General features: G+C 44.7%; 1 protein-coding gene across 1 annotated transcript in view; it reads right to left on the bottom strand.

Annotated features, from left to right (window-relative positions):
* The window catches only part of TENM2 (teneurin transmembrane protein 2), a 1,157,329-nt gene that overhangs the window by 189,193 nt on the left and 947,544 nt on the right, over nt 1-20,592 (bottom strand). The window contains 1 exon segment of the mRNA XM_060144169.1: nt 3,202-3,397. Coding sequence (XP_060000152.1) covers nt 3,202-3,397 — 196 coding nt within the window.

Genomic DNA, 20,592 nt, shown 5'->3' with positions numbered 1-20,592 from the left:
CAGTCCAGACGAGAGAAATCCTCTGGGGAGAATTGCTATTCCCAGCTCCGACAGGCGAATGAGGGTAATGGCCTGGGGGAAGGGCATCTCACTACCACTGTCTGTGTCCATGTGGATAAAGGCAACGGAGGGCAGAAGCCATTATTAGATAACATGGCCCCCAGACAACTTGCTGTGTGGAAGGCGAAAGGGATTTATCTGGCTCGAATCCAAAGCAATCCAGTGGTTAAGAGCACAGGCTCTGGGAGAGTTTGAATCCTGACTCCACCCCTTACTAGCTGTGTGTGACCTTGGGCAACTTGTTTAACTTCTCTGAGTCTGGGCTTCCTCAACTGGAAAACAGAATATTGGTAGTAATGACCTCATATAACTACTCTATGGGTTAACTGATCTAGACCCCAGAAGGGCCAAGTCCAGGAGCTAGTACATGGTCAACTCTCTACAGATGTGCCGTTGTTACTGTTTTTGTTATTAATCATTCCACTGAGTCTTTATAGACTCCAGCTAAGCCAGCTGCTGTGTGTGGGGTTTGCTGTCATGTGTATCAAGTCTTTGCATTTAAACACAAGGCGAATGCATGGACCTGGAGATTGTCATACTGAGTGAGGTCAGTCAGACAGAGAAAGACAAATATCACATGCTCTCACTTATATGTGGAATCTCAAAAAATGGTGCAAATAAACCTATTTACAAAACAGAAATGGAGTCACAGATGTAGAAAACAAGCTTATGATTACCAAGGGGGAAAGGGGTGGGGATAAATTGGAGGATTGGGATTGACGTGTACACACTACTACCTATAAAATAGATAACTAATAAGGACCAACTCTATAGCACCAGGGAACTCTACTCTACTCTGTAATGACCTATATGGGAAAAGAATCTAAAAAAGAGTAGATATACGTGTATGTATAACTGACGCACTTTACTGTACACCTGAAACTAACACAACATTGTAAATCTACTATACTCGAATAAAAATTAGAAAAAAAAAGATTTACAAAAAGTTTTTTTAAAAAAACACACAAGGTGACCAAAAGGATATCATTTCCCATCATGTTCTTAAGCAAAAGATTGTTCTTTATCTTACCATCTCAAACTAGTTCTAAATGTGTTGCCAGTTTCTTTCTTTTGTGATCTGGTTTTTATCCTTTTACATTATTTTTTTTTTCCCTCATTGGTACATAACATGCTCCTGGGAACTTTCCCTAACGGTGGAAGACTTCTCCAGTGACCTTCCTGATACAAAGTTTATGCCATTAGTGTAGAGCAGGGCTTGGCAAACTTTTTCTGTCAAGTGACAGAGAGTAAATATTTAGGCTTTATGGGCCAAACTGTCTCCACTGCAACCACTCAACTCTGTTGTTATAGCTGCCACAGACAATTTGTCAACAGATGAATGTGGCTGTGGTCCAATAAAACTTTATTTATAAAAATACGCAGTGAGCCAGACTTGGCCCATGGGCTCTGGCATGCCAAGCACTGCTTTAAAAGGAGCATTTGGCTAACCCTGTTAGGGCCAATCTTTCCTTAACAGCGGGACTAAGCATTAACTTCAGTGCTATGGTAAATACCAAATCCCACCTGATTTTGTACCATTCTGAAGTTGTGGCTGCCACCTGAACTTCAGGTTCTCTTTCAAGAATCAGGGAAATTCTTCAGTGCAATCCATGAAACTAACAGAGAAGTTCTTAACATGCAGTCAATAGAAAAACAGCTGTACAAGATGCGCTCTTAAAAAGTCATCAGCTTGGGACTTCCCTGGTGGTCCAGTGGCTAAGGCTCTGCGCTCCCAATGCAGGGGGCCTGGGTTCGATCCCTGGTCAGGGAACTAGATCCCACGTGCTACAACTAAAAGATCCTGCGTGCAGCAACTAAAAGATCCCACATGCCGCAACTAAAGATCCTGTGTGCTGCAATGAAGATCCTGAAAATAAGACCCAGTGCAGCCAAATAAATAAATAAATATTAAAAAAAAAATCATCAGCTTTCACGAGTGACTACCAGCTCCATTCCAGACAGGTTCAGTACGTGAAGTCACATCATCCCTCCCTTCGGAGATATCGTCATTACCTTCCCACAAACGATGAATCTGAGGCTCAGGGAGTTTAGTGACTCTCCCAGGTAGGATGTGGGAAAGAAAAGGTAGGATTTAATCCTGGATCAACCATCTTATCTAGGTTTCTCTAGTGAAACTTGAGGTCCACAACTAAACGCTGCTGGGACAACATGGTGTTGCAGAAAGGCAATGAATGAGGCCCAGGAGTCCATGCCATTTCCACCATTTCCATATCCTGGGACCTTGAGGGACTCAGTTTCCTGAACCTCAGTTAATTCCTCTGTGAAATGGGTCTAAAAATCTGCCCTGATTCAGAGAGGATCAGTTATTATCATTAGTAAGAAGATTAAAACCTAATGACAAAATAAATGTTATGAAAATTATTTATAGGTGATATGATTGTTAAAATTCTTAGGGCTTGCTTTAGAAAACTTCATGAAATATTCTCAAAATAGTGGCACTCCTACAGGTTTGTATGCACATATAAGGGGAAATTTTGGATAAAATCTTAGCTTTTCCCCAATGGCTACTAAAAAGGACTGCTATAAAACATGCCCCAAATGACAAGTGCTTAATTCAAGCTTTTTGAGATTTACCGATTTGGGAACAAAGATATGATTTCTCTCTTATGGTTATATCCTTTTCCTGATTTATTTTTCAGGTTTTTAAAAAGAAATTTAGTTTGCGCTTTCCTTGATTCTTGAGAAAAATTGTGACCTGACACAAATGGTCAGTATTTACTGGCTGCTTAGGGATTTATACCTGTAACATTTCATTTACTCCTTACGGTAGCACTATAAGGAGGGACTAGATAGTTCTGTTTTACCATGAGGAACTGAGGCTGACAAAAGTCCAATGATTTGCCTAGGTTGTGTGGCCAGGGCTTGAGCCAGGTGGTTGGAGCCAAGCTCTTCACTGCAACTCAATCCCCGGTACTCACAGTGGCTTTTTCATGATTTAAGTAGCATTCATATTTTAATCAGGGCTAGTTTTAGGTGGATGATACCAGGAACCCTAAATTAAGGATGCTGGTTTAGTCCCCTACATAGTAGGACCACCTTGGAAGATGCGCCTTCAACAGAGAAGCCAGACACTTCCATCCTTTCCTTCCTGACATATCACCTCAGAGATCCCGTACCTACCTAAGACTACAGTGTTGAAGGAAACCATCTCTTTGTCTTTGCCATCATTGTAGAAGGCCAGGTGCCACAGGCCCACGTCCAGGTACTGGACAAACACGGCTTCGTTTTGAACTAGGGTCTGTATGCTCCGGCGTTCCCTGGGTGACTCGACCACGCTCCATTTCTCCTTCCCGTCCAGACGCTCCATGAAGTCATACTGGGAAAAGAAGAGAGCACGTGACACAGGGTGCAGACCTGGTCCCATAACAAGCACCTTCCCCTCCAGCCCCATGAGTTAACTGAGAGACACTCCTGAGTACATTTTACTATAAGCTCATTTGATTGTAAGTAAAACGAGAGTCATGAAAGTTGTAATAATAACAGTCACCATTTATTATAATTATTGCTAATAGTTTTATGACTATAAGGCCATAATCTCTTTTTCGCTTTTGTGGTTTTTTTTCCTGTGTGTGTGTGTGTGTGTGTGTGTGTGTGAGAGAGAGAGAGAGAGAGAGAGAGAGGGAGGGAGAGGGGGAGAGGGGGAGAGGGGGAGAGGGAGAGAGGCAGAGAGGGAGAGAGGGAGAGAGGGAGAGAGGGAGAGAGGGAGGGAGAGAGGGAGGGAGGGAGGGAGGGAGAGAGGCAGAGAGGCAGAGAGGGAGGGAGAGAGGGAGGGAGGGAGGGAGGGAGGGAGGGGGGAGAGAGAGAGAGAGAGAGAGAGAGAGAGAGAGAGAGAGAGAGAGAGAGAGAGAGATGGGTTTTTGCTCCAGTCCCTACTGGGGTGTTATAGGATACACAGCATATGCCAAGTATAACTTTTTAATAATTCCCCCAATTCTGAAATCCAAATTGCATCTGGCACTCAAGAGTTTCAGGTAAAGAATTATGAACCTATGTTACCAGATACCCTTGACTGATCGTTCACGAAAGGAAGGTGGTATATCAGAGTAGTTAAGAAAGAGGGCTGAGGGGCCAGACTACCTGGGAGAGAATCTGGAACTTATTAGCTTCACCTGTCCCTCCCTCAATTTTCCCATCTGCAAAACTGAAAATAACAGTACCTATGTTATAGCTTGTTGTGAGAAATAAGATCATATTGATAACAGTGCCTGGCACAAAGCAAACACAAAATACACGCGCGCTGTCATCACCACCACCGTCGTCGTCATCATTTCATTCAACTCTTGCAAAACCCCTGTAAGATCGGCACTATTGGTATCTTATTTTACAGATAAGATAACTGAGGCTCAGAGAAGTCCAGCAACACATCAAACGTCACCCAGTGACCAAGTGAGCAAGCAAAAATGTGGACCTAGATCTGTTTAGGTGCAGTGCCCTCACAGTGCCTGGCCTCCCATCGACCAGCAATTAACTATGAAACTCTGTTTCAATGGAAACCAGGCTCAGAACTGGAAGCAATCAGTGGAAGACAGAGTGGTGGGTGAAGGCAACCAGGAATGGGGTGAGGGGAATGGGAGAGCAAGTGTGATCCAAAGGGGCCTGTCCCAGGGAATGGTGAAATCCTGCGGCAGGCAAGTGGGAGCCACAGAAGATCCTTGAGCAGTGACTGACGACGTGATGGGAGGAATGTTCTGAGGAATTCATTTGCAGGCAGGCTATGAGGTGTTCTAGAAGAGGGAATGAAAAGCAGCAGAAAGACCAGTTAGCAAGCAACTGCAGAAACCCGTGTGAGGTGACAGGCGTCTTGATTAGGACAGTGAATGAGGAAAGGGGACAACTTTGCAGGAACATTTCTAGGGAAGAGAGGACAGGGCTTGACCATGGGCTGGACAGAGAGGATGAAGGGAAAGGCAAAGAGGACACCCATGTTTCTTACTTGTTGATGAGAAAATCAATAAGACCCCAGCAGAAATGCAATCATCTTGCGAACTCTTGGGAAATCATTCCACAGGAAAGTCATTTGCACCTTGACTTCCAGAGAACATTCAAAGTGTAGGTCTTTAGCAGATAAAAACCACCACTGTGGGATTAAGCTCTCTCTCACCACTTTCCCTGCCATCAAAAGGGTTATGTGGGTTACTGACATCCACTGTAACCCCTTTCACGAACTTCAAAGAATGAAACTCCAGGAAATCTACTAATGGGACTTCCTTGTCAGCAGAATTGCCAGCTTTTCCCAACTGAAATGTGATAATTGAAACCAAAAGAGTCTATAAGCTTAGGTACAAAGGTTTTGCTGTCAGACAGACCTGGGTTTGAATTCTGACTGCCATTTGCTACTGTTTGAAGTGAGGCGGATCTTTCACCCTCTTCCTGGTTTGCATACTAGGGAATAATAACACCCACCTTTTGGGGATGTTATAAGGATGACATGAGATAATGCTTAGGGCAGTGCCTGGAAGATAATAACCATTTTATGAAGTACCTTGTGACTCTGAGTCACTTATTTGCAAATCACAAGGATCGCAGAAGAGAAGCACATGGTTCTAGCTTTTGTATCTGGGGGCCTGGCAAGGGACGTTGCGTAGGAAGTGGAAATCTCCTCCATCTCTCAGGAAACGAATGTTTGTATTTAGCTTCCCTCTACCCCAGAGCCCGTTGGTTGCAGCTGTCTTTATGGGATAAAATAAATGATCTGCAGTGATATGACAAACTGATGCTCCTTTCGGAGCCCTTTGTAACCAGAGCATTTGTTCCTTAGCAGCTTGTAAATTTCCGACTACCCAGACCCATGTCTACAAACTGCTGTCAGCCAGAGGAATGAGTGTAACTTCCTCGGTGCCGAGGTGAGAAGGATATAGTTCATTTGGGGTCCAGGTTATCACTCCCACGAGGAAAAGTCGGGGGAAGGTGGTTACTTGCATGGGGCCATTGCTCATTATTAATTTGGGCATCAGTCATCTCTTGCTGAACTGGCTGCCCAGCCCAGGGGCACAGAAATGGCTTAGGACCAGCAGCAGTGCACGCTGTCCAACCAATCAAATGACTCTTGGAAAAGGTATTTGTCAGAGGAGAGAGCGGACATCTATTTTGGCCGGCTCCTCGGAGCCCCTCCACGGAAGTACGGAGAGCAGTTTTCATTTAAGGAAGAATCTGTGAGCCAGGGGCACTGGGACATGTTGGTCTGAGGTGTCCCAATCCTGTATCTCTTTGTTGTGCTTTATTTTCTTCAAAGCACTTATCACCCTCTAAAATGATACAATGTTTTTTTTTGAAAAATAAATTTATTTATTTATTTTTGGCTGCGTTGGGTCTTCGTTGCTGTGCACGGGCTTTCTCTAGTTGCGGCAAGCGGGGGCTACTCTTCATTGCGGTGGTGCGTGGGTCTCTCATTGTGGTGACTTCTCTTGTTGTGGAGCACGAGCTCTAGGAGCACAGGCTTCAGTAGTTGTGGCTTGCGGGCTCTAGAGCACAGGCTCAGTAGTTGTGGCGCACAGGCTTAGTTGCTCTGTGGCATGTGGGATCTTCCCAGACCAGGGCTCGAACCTGTGTCCCCTGCATTGGCAGGCGGATTTTTAACCACTGCCCCACTAGGGAAGCCCTGATATAATGTTTTTATGCTTATTGTCCGTCTACTCAGAAGAATGTAAACTCCAGGAGGGCAGGGATTTCTTCTGCATGGTAGAGTGGTTAAGCCTGAGAACTTCGGAGCTAGACTGCCTGATTAGAACCCACGCTCTGCTGCTTACTTGCTGTGACACTTGCACAAGCTATTTCAATTCTCTGTGCCTCAGTCTCCTTATCTTTAAAATGGGTATAATTTCAAAACATAATAACAATACAGCAAAACACTGTTGTAAAGATTAAATGAGTCAAACCATGTAAAGTGCTTACAATAGTCAGTACTCAGTATATGGTAAACACACCCTGAAAGTTTCTGCTATCATGATGATAATTCATTGCTGTGTCTAATTCATCTTGAGCAGAGTTTGATCAATAAATATTTGTAAAATATTAAGTGCATAAATTACTGAATCTGTAAATGAATTCCATTGAAAGGAAACTAAGTTGCCATGTACTGAAGGTTTTGTCTCCAGTAATAATCACCTGCCCTCCCTTGTCTTCTAATGTGCTTTCCTGAATAGAAGAGAAAGGGGCAGAGTTACAGGCAGCAAGCCTCAGTCATGCACCACCAGACGTGCACGTGATGGACACTGTGGCCCAAGGAATCTGCCTATAGATCATCAAGATTTGAGAGGTGACTTTAGACAGCCATTATGACTTCACCTTTTCAACTCTCAGTGGAGGGACTTCCCTGGTGGCGTAGTGGTTAAGAATCCGCCTGCCAATGCAGGGGACACGGGTTAGAGCCCTGGTGCGGGAAGATTCCACATGCCGCGGAGCAGCTAAATCCGTGCGCCACAACTACTGAGCCTGTGCTCTAGAGTCCACGAGCCGCAACTACTGAGCCTGCGCGCCTAGAGCCCGTGCTCCACAACCAGAGAAGCCAGCGCAATGAGAAGCCCACGCACTGCAATGAAGAGTAGCCCCCGCTCGCCACAACTAGAGAAAGCCGACACACAGCAACGAAGACCCAACACAGCCAAAAATAAATAAATTAATTAATTAAATTAAAAAATTCTCAACAGGATGATGTCCAATGTACACTTTCTTTCTTTGGACTTTCTTTGCTCCGTCGCTTGTCTTCCCTCTTTTCCTCCTTTGACACTGTTCCTTAGTGACCACTGTGGTAGAGATTGACGGTCACTGTCTGTATCAGTGTCTTGTTCCTTTCCAGCTTCCTTGCTTTTATGTGGGAGCACGTGACAGTGTTCCCGTCAATGGAACATGTGCTGTGGGATGAGCTCCACTTCTAGACCCTGCCATAAAACGTTCTGTGCCACCTCCTACTTGCTCACTCTCCCTACCTATCTGCCTCTAGAGAGAACCAGAGTTCTCTTAAAGCCCAAGATGATGGAGTCACAAGATAGGAGTGGCCTGGATCCTAGATTAGCAACTTGGAGGGAAGCTGGAAATACTGACACAAGCAAGAGATAAACACTTACTAAATTAGGCCACTGACATAGAAAAAAGGGGTAGTGGCTACCAGAGGGGAAGGGGGGTGGGGGAGGGCAAAATGGGTGAAGGGGGTCCACTGTATGGTGATGGATGGAAACAAAACTTTGGTGGTGAGCACACTGCAGTGCATACAGACGCTGAAATACTGGGTTGGGCCAAAAGTTCACTCGGTTAATGAATACATTTTTCAGTAAAGTTCTTGGTGAAAATGAAAAATGTGTCTTTTATGTTTACTTAAAACTGAACGAACTTTTTGGCCAACCCACTATAATGTTGTACACATGAAAAAAAATCAAGCTACTGAAATGTTGAGGCATAGCCTCAACATGTGTTGTTATTTGTGTTATTTGTGTTATATGTTATTTCATGTGTTATTTCAGCACAGCCTTCAAGATTTCTTAACCTCATGCTTCTCTTCCTTCCTGGTTCACCTCCCAAGATTATAGTAAAGTACCAGCAAATGCTTCCATTTCTTAGGGGCGGTGGGAGAGAATCACCCAGGACGGCAGCATCTTCTGTCGGCCGAGTTCCAACCTATTATGTGTAGGGTGTCTATCTATCCCAGTCTGCCCAGGGATGTCCTAGTTTCCATCTCCTCTGTTCCTCCTTTCGCTCTTGAGAGTGCTCCCGTTTGGAATATGTAGTTACCCTCCTCACAGGTTAACATATACCAAGCAGCGTCACATAGCATCATTCACGGCTGCTATAACCCGGGGAGGGTTGGAGGCTAGAAACACAAGGTGGATCAAGCCAGCCAGATGCAGAGACTGCTTTCCAGGGCAGGGAGAGCAGAAGCACAGTAAGAAGCTGGTTTGCATGGAGGCCATCTGGTTCTGGAGAGCCTCTGCTCTCTAGGAATCCTAGACGGCAGCCTGGCTGACACTAGGAAGAGTCCATCTTCCAAGAACTCAGACCCTGGCCAGAGTTGCTTTCTCATGCCCCAGCACTGGGGATTGATAACTCAGGCTTAGCACCAGGGACATCTGTTTCCTCAGCTCCAGGATCCCATCATGATCAATTCCAGGCTGCCTGGAGGACCGTGCTGTGCTTGAAGGACTAAGAAGGTTGCTTCCTGGCACGTTCTGTCTAATAGATCTGCAGAGAGCCTTGGAAGAGGATCAGAAGGCCCGTGACCCAACCCCGATGGGGGATGTGTGTGCACAGGCTGCCTGCAGGGCCAAGTCTGTCTCTCAAGGCAGCTGGCCTCTCTTGACCAGGCAGTAAGGTCACCCAGAGGGTGACAGCGCCATAACCCCTGATAAACTCCCCCTCTGTCACCGAAGTTCTCTTCTTTCCCTTGGCCTCTGGAAAACAACGCATGTTGGCATGCAGTGTGAGGGCTGTGCCTTTAAGTCATCAGTCATAGCCCAAAGTGGCATGAAAACACAACTTTTATGAGCGCTTGAGGGACAAAGAAAGAAACCACAGGAAATATTTGATCCAATTTTCAATCTGCCCCCTTCTTGGCAGAGACCAAGGAGGAATGGTAATTAAGACAACTTAGTGGGTTTCCAGAGGAGCTGGAGGAGAGAGCAGAGGGGGCTGCACCGCTGAGCAGGGCCTGTCGCTTTCCCAGGAGGGAAAGCGTCCACAGGCAGGAAGCGCGCAGCTGAGAGATGCTTCTGGAAGCCATGCAAATACACACCTGCCACAGAGGACAAGGTTAAAGACAGATCCATCACCCTTCAGGAAGATGTTATTACTGGGTCCAGGACCCCGGGAAAGTGGGGCGGGGGGCGGGTAAGTAAGTTTCTTGCTATTTGGACCACCTGCTCGCTGAGGGCCCACGTGGACAGGAGCAACGGCGAATGCCGACATTTCCCACGGAGGGCCTGCCGCGCCTGGCCCCGCGCTGGCTGCATCCCCGGCCTCCTGATGTCTGATGTTGATTCTGCCTCAGACGGCAGGGCACACACAGCAGTCGGCTGGATGGCAGGGAAGCAGCATGTGTGAGCGAGGGCTGCTCGAAGCCACATGACCACAGAGTCTCTGGTGGCATCTGGTGACAACGGGCAGTGGTGGGTCGCTCCTGGGGGCCTGTGCGTCTCTTTCTGCCTCCAGCTAGGCCCGTGGCAAAGTGGGTCTGGCTGATTCCTCATTGAAAGCTCTGCACCACCTCTTCTCTCTCCTTCAAAGGGCTGAGTGCTCCGGGAAGCGTGGAAGGATGAGGGTGGTGGGCCGTGCTCCAGTGGGGGTGGGGGGCTCCCTTCCTTCCACGTGGCCTCGCGTGTCATTTTCAGTTCCTACTTACAGTGTCCAAGTCACTTCATTAGATGCTGACTGGCCCAGTGTGGGCACTGCTGGGCTGTCTGTCCACCAGCTCTGCGAACGAGCCCCTAAGCTTCTGGGAAGGAAACAGCACCTGTATTTGCGGACTGTAGCAATCATCATGCTGGGCTCCATCGTGCGGATCAAGCAGCCTGAAATTCCTTACAGTAAGGAGCAGGGGAGACTACATCCACACAGGTGCAACTCTTGATTCCTTCACCGCACGTCCTCTTGCAGTGGCGGAAAACGTAATCATCAAAAAGAAGTACCTATTTTTTTTTCTAGGCACTTGCTATGTGCCAGGCTTGGCAAAAGCTGATATATGGTATCTCATTTCATCCTCCCAGAAATCTTATTCTCCTCCCCATTTCTCAGGAGAGAACAAAGGCTGCTAGAGAAGTTAAGTAACATACCCAGGGCCACTGACTGTGGTTGGTGGCCAAGCGAGGACTTGAACTTGGATTTGCATGAGTCTTAACGGTGGGAGGTCGCCTTAAGTTTTCCAAGAACCTGGCTGTAGCTTCCAGCATAGCTGGTGGCTGGCCTGGTTTGTAAATTTCCTAAAGATGCCAGTGAGCAGAGAAGGGGGAGGAAGGCAGAGCCCAGGAGTGCTAGCGTCAGACTTGAGCAGAGTGGGCTGGGCACCTGAGGACAGAAAGATGGACCACTGGAGAAGATGCAAAAAGAGGTCAAGAAAGTTCTGGATGGTTTTGCTGGGTGCTGGCCATACCTGGCCCATAACTTCCTCTTGCCCACCTCCAAACTTCTCTCTCCTTGTGTTCCAGCCACACTGCTCTCCTCTTTCTCTGGAATATGCCAAGCTCATCCCAGCCTCAGGGCCTTTGCACAAGCTCTTCCTCCTGATCCTACAGCTGCCTGCTTTTTTTCTTTCCATTTTTTTTTTTTAACAATTTATTTATTTTAGTTTTGGCCGCATTGGGTCTTAGTTGTGGCACACGGGATCTTCGCTGAGGCATGTGGGATCATTCATTTCAGAGCGGGCTCTTCGCTGTGGCATGCAGGCTTCTCTCTATTTGTGGCTTGTGGGTTTTCTCTCTCTAGTAGTGGCACGCGGGCTCCAGGGCGCATGGGCTCTGAGGTTTGCAGCACATGGGCTCTCTCGTTGAGGCGTGTGAGCTCAGTAGTTGAGGCGTGTGGGCTTAGTTGCCCCGTGCCATGTGGGATCTTAGTTTCCAGACCAGGGGTCAAACCTGCGTCCCCTTCATTGGAAGGTGAATTCTTTACCACTGGACCACCAGGGAAGTCCCCAGCTGCCTGCTCCTTTTGTCAATCATGCCCGCCTAAACACCATGACCTTAGAAAGGGCATCCCTAACCACCCATTCTAAAATGCTTCTATCACTTCTCCTTTTCTGTCCTCAGCAAAAACTCATCAAAAACTCTTTGAAAAAAACCTTGTCACTTATCTGCTAATTTATAGTCCATCTCACTACTCTTTTTTTTTTTTTTTTTCGGTACGCGGGCCTCTCACTGCTGTGGCCTCTCCCGTTGCGGAGCACAGGCTCCGGACGCGCAGGCTCAGCGGCCATGGCTCACGGGCCCAGCCGCTCCGCGGCATGTGGGATCTTCCCAGACCGGGTCACAAACCTGCGTCCCCCGCATCGGCAGGCGGACTCTCAACCACTGTGCCACCAGGGAAGCCCCATCTCACTACTCTTGAACACAAACTTCTTAAGACTGGGAGACCTTAGAATAACTATAAATGGCATGGAATCTTTAAACATTGTGAATCACTATGTTGTACACCTGAAACTTATATAATATTGTACATAAACTATACCTCAATAAAAAAAAAAACAACCAAACAAATACATAAGTGTTAACCAGCTTTAAATCCAGAAAAATAAATAAATAAATAAGTAGGAGGTGTGTCTGTTTTATTCCATATGGTATCCCCTGGGGCCTAGAGCAGTGCCTGGCACGTAGTGGGTACTCAGCAAAGATCTTGACTGAATGAATGTAAACCTTTAGGCCCAAAGGAAATCGTACCCAGAGTGGAGTGTATACCAACACAGTGGAATTTGGTGATACAACTACTGAAAGGACATAACCTCTTTAGGAAAAGTTCTTAGGAATTTGTAGTAAACAGTTTTCCTGAGTTTTGTTTGCTAACTGCTTGGATGATACTACGAGGTAACATTTAATGAGGCCAGGCACTGTTCTAAGTGATTCGCATGTACCATCTCATTTAATGCTTATGATAGCCCCAATGAATACAAATCACTAGCCCCACTTTGCGTATGAGGAAACCGAGGCACAGAGAGGTTACATCACTAGCTCAGGAGTTGGTAAGTGGCAGAACTGGGCTTCACACCCAAGCAGTCAGCTTAGGAGAGCGTGTCCCGAATCCGCTGCATTCCAGGCCAGTGCACTGAATAAACAGGCAGCCGGAACGTGGTGCTGGTCAGCCTTGCTCCTATGGGGAGATCAAGGTTTACCTTCCTGTCTTTGGGAAAGAGAATCTATGCTGTGTGTCAGGGTGGGAGGGCCTCCGATGACAGAAAGGGACTCCTAAAGCAGCCTGCAGGACTGTCAACAGAATCATACTCAGGACACAAGTTGCTCTGTGTTTTGGATTCCATTGCCCTGACCCGGAGTATCTCTTCCCTCTTGGTAGGCTGCGCTGGTAAGACAAAGACAGGGGTGCCTGGGATTCAGGGGGTACCCCGCCCATCTGTGATGAGATGGAGCCATTTTACTAATCTTATTGGGGGGAAACTATTCTTCAACACACTGCTTAAGCAGAAAGCAAGAAACCAAGGAATGTGAGGGCAGGCGGGACTTTTCTGGGAGAGACAAAGGAAGACATTTTTGGTTACTGGAAATAGAGAGGGAGCTAGAGAGAGGTAAAGGGAGGGGAGGTGAGAGCAGCAAGATGTTGGGGACCACCCAGACCACAATGTGGCCTCTTCCTGTGATCCCTCCCCACACTCCCAAATCCAAGAAATAAAAAAAGAGAAAAAAAGGGAAATTGTTAAGAGCCTTGATGTGATGGAATTTCTTATGGAAACCAGCAAAGATATTTCCACGAGAAAGACAGATAAATTTTATCATATATTCTTTTTGGCCACACCATGTGGCATGCTAGGATCCGACCAGGGATCGAACCCATGCCCCCTGCGGTGGAAGCACAGAGTCCTAACCACTGGACCACCAGGGAAGTCCCAACACGGATAAACTTTAAGTAATAAGGCCAGGCCAGGGCAAGGCAGGGACAATGCATTCCCTGGTAGGTGGCCCTTCCTTCTTGGGAATTCTTAGAGGGGCCTAATGCCAGTGCCCGGCAGCTACACAAGGGCTAGCTCTGCCTTGTCCACTGCTGCAGCCCCTCGACACATGGCACATAGTAGGTGCTCAATAAACGTTGGTGGAGTCCAAGGTTATGGTCTGCCTCTGATAGAATGATGTATCTATCTGAAGACAGGGTCTTCTTGGGAGATTGTTAACCCTCTCCCACGAAATTTTCGAGATCAGGGAGAAACAGTTGAAAACCCTAAGTCCTGATCTCCTATTTTCAAGACTTCCCCTCAGTACATAAAAAGTGTGTGTTCCCAGTTTCAAGGGTAATTCATAGCTTTGTGGTGTTTGACCACTTTTTTCCTTTTATTTAACGTGGATTCCTAGCAGGGGCTGTGTACACGCTGTAAATCTGCAACAACTCAATCCAGGGTCACAGCTACTAAACCTCCAGAGAGGCTGCCCTCCTTGGTCCCTCCTGGCCTTGTAAGAGCCAGTTCTGAAAGGAAAAGCTATGTCCTCGTGGGTAAGTGACGGCTAAAGAAAAGCACCATTTTTAAAAAAGGACAATCGTTATGTGAAGCTTCGACACGGCCCATCCAAAAGCGGGATCTTCACTGCCCTCGGCTCGGAATGATCTTTCCCTCTCCTCCCTTTCTCTTTATCTGTCTAACTCACCTTCTAAGAGTCAGCTCGGGTAGCTTTCTCCTTCAGGAAGCTGTCCTAGAATCCTGCACAGGTTAGAATTGGTGGCCTATTTTCATGGTCTTCAACTACCTGTACCCAACTCTTTAGCTAACATTTGATGAGTTTATCATACAAGGGACAGGAACAAACTTCATAAATGATACATGGCATTGACTTTGAGAAATGTACAACAGAATAGCGCTAGCAGGATGCACACTGTCCACCCCTCTCCCAGCCCACGAAGAGCTGGGCTCGGGCCGGACACGACTGGATGTGCCGTGCAATGTGCCCCAGGAGAGGCACCCCGATCCCCCGCCACCTCGTATATTTATAAAAGGATTGAGAGGAGACAGGAATCCTGAGCTGTTTCCAATCCTTCCAATCCTGACCGCGTTGGAAGACCCTGATTTTTGCAATCTGGATTAGAGTCTTGAGGAGGACCAATGAAAACTCAGTTTGCAAACCAGCGCTGGTTTCTGCCAGAGACCTTGCCACTTTCTCCCTGTAGAGACCTCTGGTTGCTAGGTTACCCGCGAGGGAGCGGTAAGGGTCATAAGCAGTCAGACGAATCGACTGATCTCCACGGGGTGCTTACTATTTCCTAGGCATTAGCTCATTTATTCTCACCACAACCTGATGAGGCACAGCCCTCATTTTACGGACGGCAAAGCTGAATCTAGACAGTCTCATCCACAAACCTCCAGCTACTACAGAGCAGAGATAAGATTCAAACCCAGACCAAGCTGATTCCAGAACGTCAGTTCTAATCTTCCACCCCGTACCGCATCTTCCAGCTCTCCCTACATGATGCTGCCGTTGTTGCTTAACTTGTCAGGTCCCTATCTTTTTAAATGCCTTTCATCTCTGCATCCCCAGTACTGACATTCAGTGAATATTTGTTGAGCACATGAATGGACTGATTTCATATTTCGTCTTCCCACAAGGCTATGCCCTCATCATGCTGCCTTTTGATCCAACCCAGGAGAAGGGTGGAAGGGACTGCTCTGAAGACCTAGTCAGCCACAGTGTATGGGTCAAGTTCAGCAAAAGTGATGAACATCTCAAGGCTATTCCAAGATGTGCCAAAGCTCTACCACGAGGTCAGAAGAATGGAAGTTTTTACCTCTCAGTGCCTTTCTGATGTGATTTCTTATTTACTGCACATTCCCATTTAATTGTCTTTAGACAGAGGTTTATCAACAATGTCACATTTGGCCCCGTGCCCTCCTCAGATCAACAGGAGGGTCTTATGTGGGCTGCTTGTGAAAATAAATCAAATGTACCACTGAGGAGAGGGAGTAAACTGGGAACGTGTCTAGTCACAAAATGCCTTCCCGAGCACAAAAGCGGAACAGAATCATGGGCACTGGTGGCTTCTCTCAAAGCTGGGCCTAAACCTTTCACCAGGCTGCACTGTGACCCTGGGCAAGTTACTTCAACTCTCTGAGTCTCTGCTCTCTAATCCCTAAGATGCGGACAGTAAAATTTCCTACCTCTGAGGGTCACTGTGAGTCCAGCCCAGCTCACAGTAAGCACCAGATCAATACCAGCTATTCTTATGGCTGTTGTTATTGTTACATAAGTGTGACATATTGTAACTCCTTTATGCTAGCAATTCTACTCTTAATAATTCATCATAAGGAAATTATTAAAAACTAAATAAATATTGAGCTGCATGAGGTGCTTGTATATTTCAGAGATTAATCCTTTGTCAATAGCTTTGTAGTATAGTCTGAAGTCAGGGAGCCTGATTCCTCCAGCTCCGTTTTTCTTTCTCAAGATTGCTTTGGCTATTTGGGGTCTTTTGTGTTTCCATACAAAAACAAACAACCCAATCCAAAAATGGGCAGAAGATCTAAATAGACATTTCTCCAAAGAAGATATACAGACTGCCAACAAACACATGAAAGGATGCTCAACATCATTAATCATTAGAGAAATGCACATCAAAACTACAATGAGGGATCACCTCACACTGGTCAGAATGGCCATCATCAGAAAATCTACAAACGATAAATGCTGGAGAGGGTGTGGAGAAAAGGGAACCCTCTTGGATTGTTGGTGGGAATGTAAATTGATACAGCCACTATGGAGAACAGTATGGAGGAGGTTCCTTAAAAAACTAAAAATAGAACTACCATATGACCCAGCAATCCCACTACTGGGCATATACCCTGAGAAAACCATAATTCAAAAAGAGTCATGTACCAAAATGTTCATTGCAGCTCTATTTACAATAGCCAGGACGTGGAAACAACCTAAGTGTCCATCAACAGATGAATGGATAAAGAAGATGTAGCACCTATATACAATGGAATATTACTCAGCCATAAAAAGAAACGAAATTTATTTGTAGTGAGGTGGATGGACCTAGAGTCTGTCATACAGAGTGAAGTAAGTCAGAAAGAGAAAAACAGATACTGTATGCTAACACGTATATATGGAATCTAAAAAATAAAAAAAGAAAAAATGATTCTGATGAACCTAGGGGCAGGGCAGGAATAAAGACGCAGACGTAGAGAATGGACTTGAGGACATGGGGAGGGAGAAGGGGAAGCTGAGACAAAGTGGCATGGCCATATATACACTACCAAATGTAAAATAGATAGCTAGTGGGAAGCAGCCGCATAGCACAGGGAGACCAGCTTGGTGCTTAGTGACCACCTAGAGGAGTGGGATAGGGAGGGTGGGAGGGAGACGCAAGAGGGAGGGGATATGGGGATATATGTATACGTATAGCTGATTCACTTTGTTATACAGCAGAAACTAACACAACATTGTAAAGCAATTATACTCCAATAAAGATGTTAAAAAATTTTTAATCTATAGAATGAGTTATTTTTGAGGCATTTAAAATGAGTTTATGGAAGAATATTCAAATTTAGAAAGTTGTTCCCTACTTATCATTATGCAAAGAATCAGAGTAAAAAGCGTATGTATGGTATGATCCTATATTTGTAAAAATGATTAATGCATGTGAACAGAAAATATACTAAAAATGTTAATGTTTTCTATTTTTCCTATCATTGGCATATATTCTTCTTATAATGAGAAAACCACAAATAAAAGTTATCTTTTAATAAAACAGTTGGAATTTGTTTTGTTTTGTTTGTTTGGGAGCTTGTGGGGTTTGCATTACGGATGCTTTGAAAAACATGATGATAGCTTATACCATTTCTTTGTACCAGTCCAGTTGTAAGTGCTTTATAAAGATTACCTCGTTTACATCTAACAACAATGCTATGAATGTATAATATCATTATCTCCATCTTATAGATGAAGTAATCAGGGCACAGAGAGGCTGAGGGACTTGCCCAAGGTCACACAGCTTGGAAATACTGGAGGTTAAAATTCAAGATCAGGCAGTCTGGACTGCTCCACACCCTTACGCCCATGCTTGTCTGTGTCTGGAACAGCTGCATAGGCATTCCACAGAATGTTTATTTAAACTTTATTTTTGTGTATTTATATGTTTAAAAAATTATATTTAAATACCCTCCCTGACTTGACATATACAGTAGGATCTAGTTATCTGAGGATATTTGGAATTAATAAAAGGCCACTTAAAATGGATGCTCTTAACATTGATTGATTCGGAATTTACCTTGAAAAGTAAAACTGTAATTATGAAAGTATTTTTTATCTGATATCTAGGAATATTCAGGTTATACTTGCAACTACGCTCTAATTTTTAGAATGAACACTGAGCTTTCCTACGTACACAAACATGCGACACCAAACATTTCATTGTCCCTCCACTTCACTGACTGCAAAATGCATCCTGTTTTCAGAGATGTCAAAAGATGAGCATCGTGTGTATCTCAGAGTTGATGAAATACTCGAGAACAATGCAGCATCCCTGTAGCTTGACTGGTGCAACACAATCCAATGTAAACATACTGGAGGTCTCCATCAAATTTTCCAGGACCTCTCTTTACGATATTAGAACCGCCCTCTTGGAAGCGCTGATCTTGTCACCTTCCTTGTCACTTCTCTCTGCCACAGTATTTAACTGTGCTACCTCAGCCAGATCTGCATTTACCAAGGCTTCCCTGGGCGCTTACAGGCAGATCTCCAGCATCACTTTTGTTGACTTAATGAAATTCTCGTCTTGGGCTTGAGTTGTAATTTTACTCTGTCAGCATTCATGTTGACATTGTACTGCAGGATGTTCCTGGAAATGACTGCCGGCAGAGAGGAGAAAAAGGAGGTGCCAGTCTGCTGTGTTCAGTGCATACCAGCTTTGTGACCCTAAGCTCTGCCTCAGTTCTTTCATCTGTAAAATGGGGCTGCTCCTCATGGTGCCTACCTCACAGGGTTGTTGTGAAGAGAAAATAATTCATGTGAAACAGTCCTTGGCACACTGGAGCCCTCAAATAATGCTGACTCTTATTATTATAACTAGTGTTAAATGGGGAGGGATCTCTGAGTGGAGAACATTTTTATAAGAGATCAGATGACTGATAGTAATTTTTGTCTTCTAACATCTTTGGCTTCCCTACAAACATCTGTACTGAGGGGGGGCTTCAATGAACATTTTAAAAGCTGTTAATTTTTGTGAAGATCTTGGAATAAATCTTTTCTAAATATCTCTGAACACAGATCTGAACTTCTGTTACTCTGCTGTTTATTAGAAAACTTCAAGATCTGCACTGGGCTTTCTTTGAATCCACCTGATGTGTGTCTGCTCAGATAAGGTTGTATAAGCAACTGCGCTGGTGGATCCTGCAAGCAAATGCCAGGCAGAGCAGAGGTTCAAGTTCATGTCAGGATGTTAAACCACGAATGCAGTTTCAAATGAACATGTAACTGCACCCCAATGTTCACAGTAGCACTATTTACAATAGCCAAGATATAGAAGCAACCTAAGTGTCCATCAACAGATGAATGGATAAAGAAGATGTGGTGTATATATACAATGGAATACTACTCAGCCATATAAAAGAATGAAATTTTGACATGTGCAGCTACATGGATGGACTTGGAGGGCATTATGCTAAATGAAGTAAGTCAGACAGAGAAAGACAAATAATGTATGATACCACTTATATGTGGAACCTAAAAAATATAACAAACTAGTGACTATAACAAAAAGAAGCGGACTCACAGATACGGAGAACAAACTGGGAGTCACCAGTGGGGAGAGGGAAGAGGGGAGGGGAAATATAGGGGTAGGCGAGTAAGAGGCACAAACTATTAGGTATAAAATAAGCTACAAGGATATATTGTACAATGTGGGGAATATAGCCAATATTTTCTAATAACTATAAATAGAGTAGAACCTTTAAAAATTGTGAATCACTATGTTGTAACCTGTAACATATAATATTGTGCACGACTATACTTCAATTAAAAAAAAAGAACATGTAGCATGTTCCAGAATGGTGTTTGTTTTTTTTTTTAATAAAGAGTTTCACAGCTTATTTTAAGTTTGGGGTGCAACCTCTCTACTTCTGTATCTAAGGCAAGGGATGTGAGTAGATATTTTAAGTGATTTAACCTTGAAACGATTATTTTCTATCTCTCCTCCTTCAAGCTTGTGGATCAATTTAATTGAAGACCAGCCAGAGCCTGTAAGGGAAATGATGAAAGAAAATACAGTTGCTCTTTGCAACTGCTTATATATATTCACTGTGATTTTTCTCAAAGCTGTGCAGACAAAACAAAGTACATAAATAAATTGAATCCTGAGAGTGCTATAAGATTAGAGTCATCATCTATAACCTCTTAATGCTTGTTTTACTCTAAATAGACTCAAGCTTGTCACAGACCTACTTTTCTTAAAGACAGAGAGATTACTAAAATTAAGAAAAGTATAAAGAATATGGTGACAAATCACCCATATTTCAACCACTCAAATGAATAAATGTTAGCATTGTGTCATATTTATTTTCAGTCTTTGTACATGTGTGAGCAGGCATGTGTCTTAGAGATGGGGAAGGGCTTGCCTTACCTTTAATGTTTTATTATGGATAAAAACAAGTACTTTTTTTTTTTGACAGGAGGCAAAATACACAGAATTTACTTTTCATTCTAGGGTGTGGCAGGCAGATGATCCTTCAGGAAATTTTATTTTATTTTTTATACAGTAGGTTCTTATTAGTTATCTATTCTATACATATTAGTGTATGTATGTCAATCCCAATCTCCCAGTTCATCCCACCTTCACCACACACCCCACCGCCCTGCTGAACAAGTACCTTTTTTTTTCTTTTGTGGTACA

The sequence above is a fragment of the Lagenorhynchus albirostris genome, chromosome 3, assembly GCF_949774975.1.
Source record: "Lagenorhynchus albirostris chromosome 3, mLagAlb1.1, whole genome shotgun sequence".
In the NCBI taxonomy this organism is placed as follows: Eukaryota; Metazoa; Chordata; class Mammalia; order Artiodactyla; family Delphinidae; genus Lagenorhynchus; species Lagenorhynchus albirostris.
Note: the sequence above shows the minus strand (reverse complement) of the source record. Positions and strands in the feature narration are given on the sequence as shown.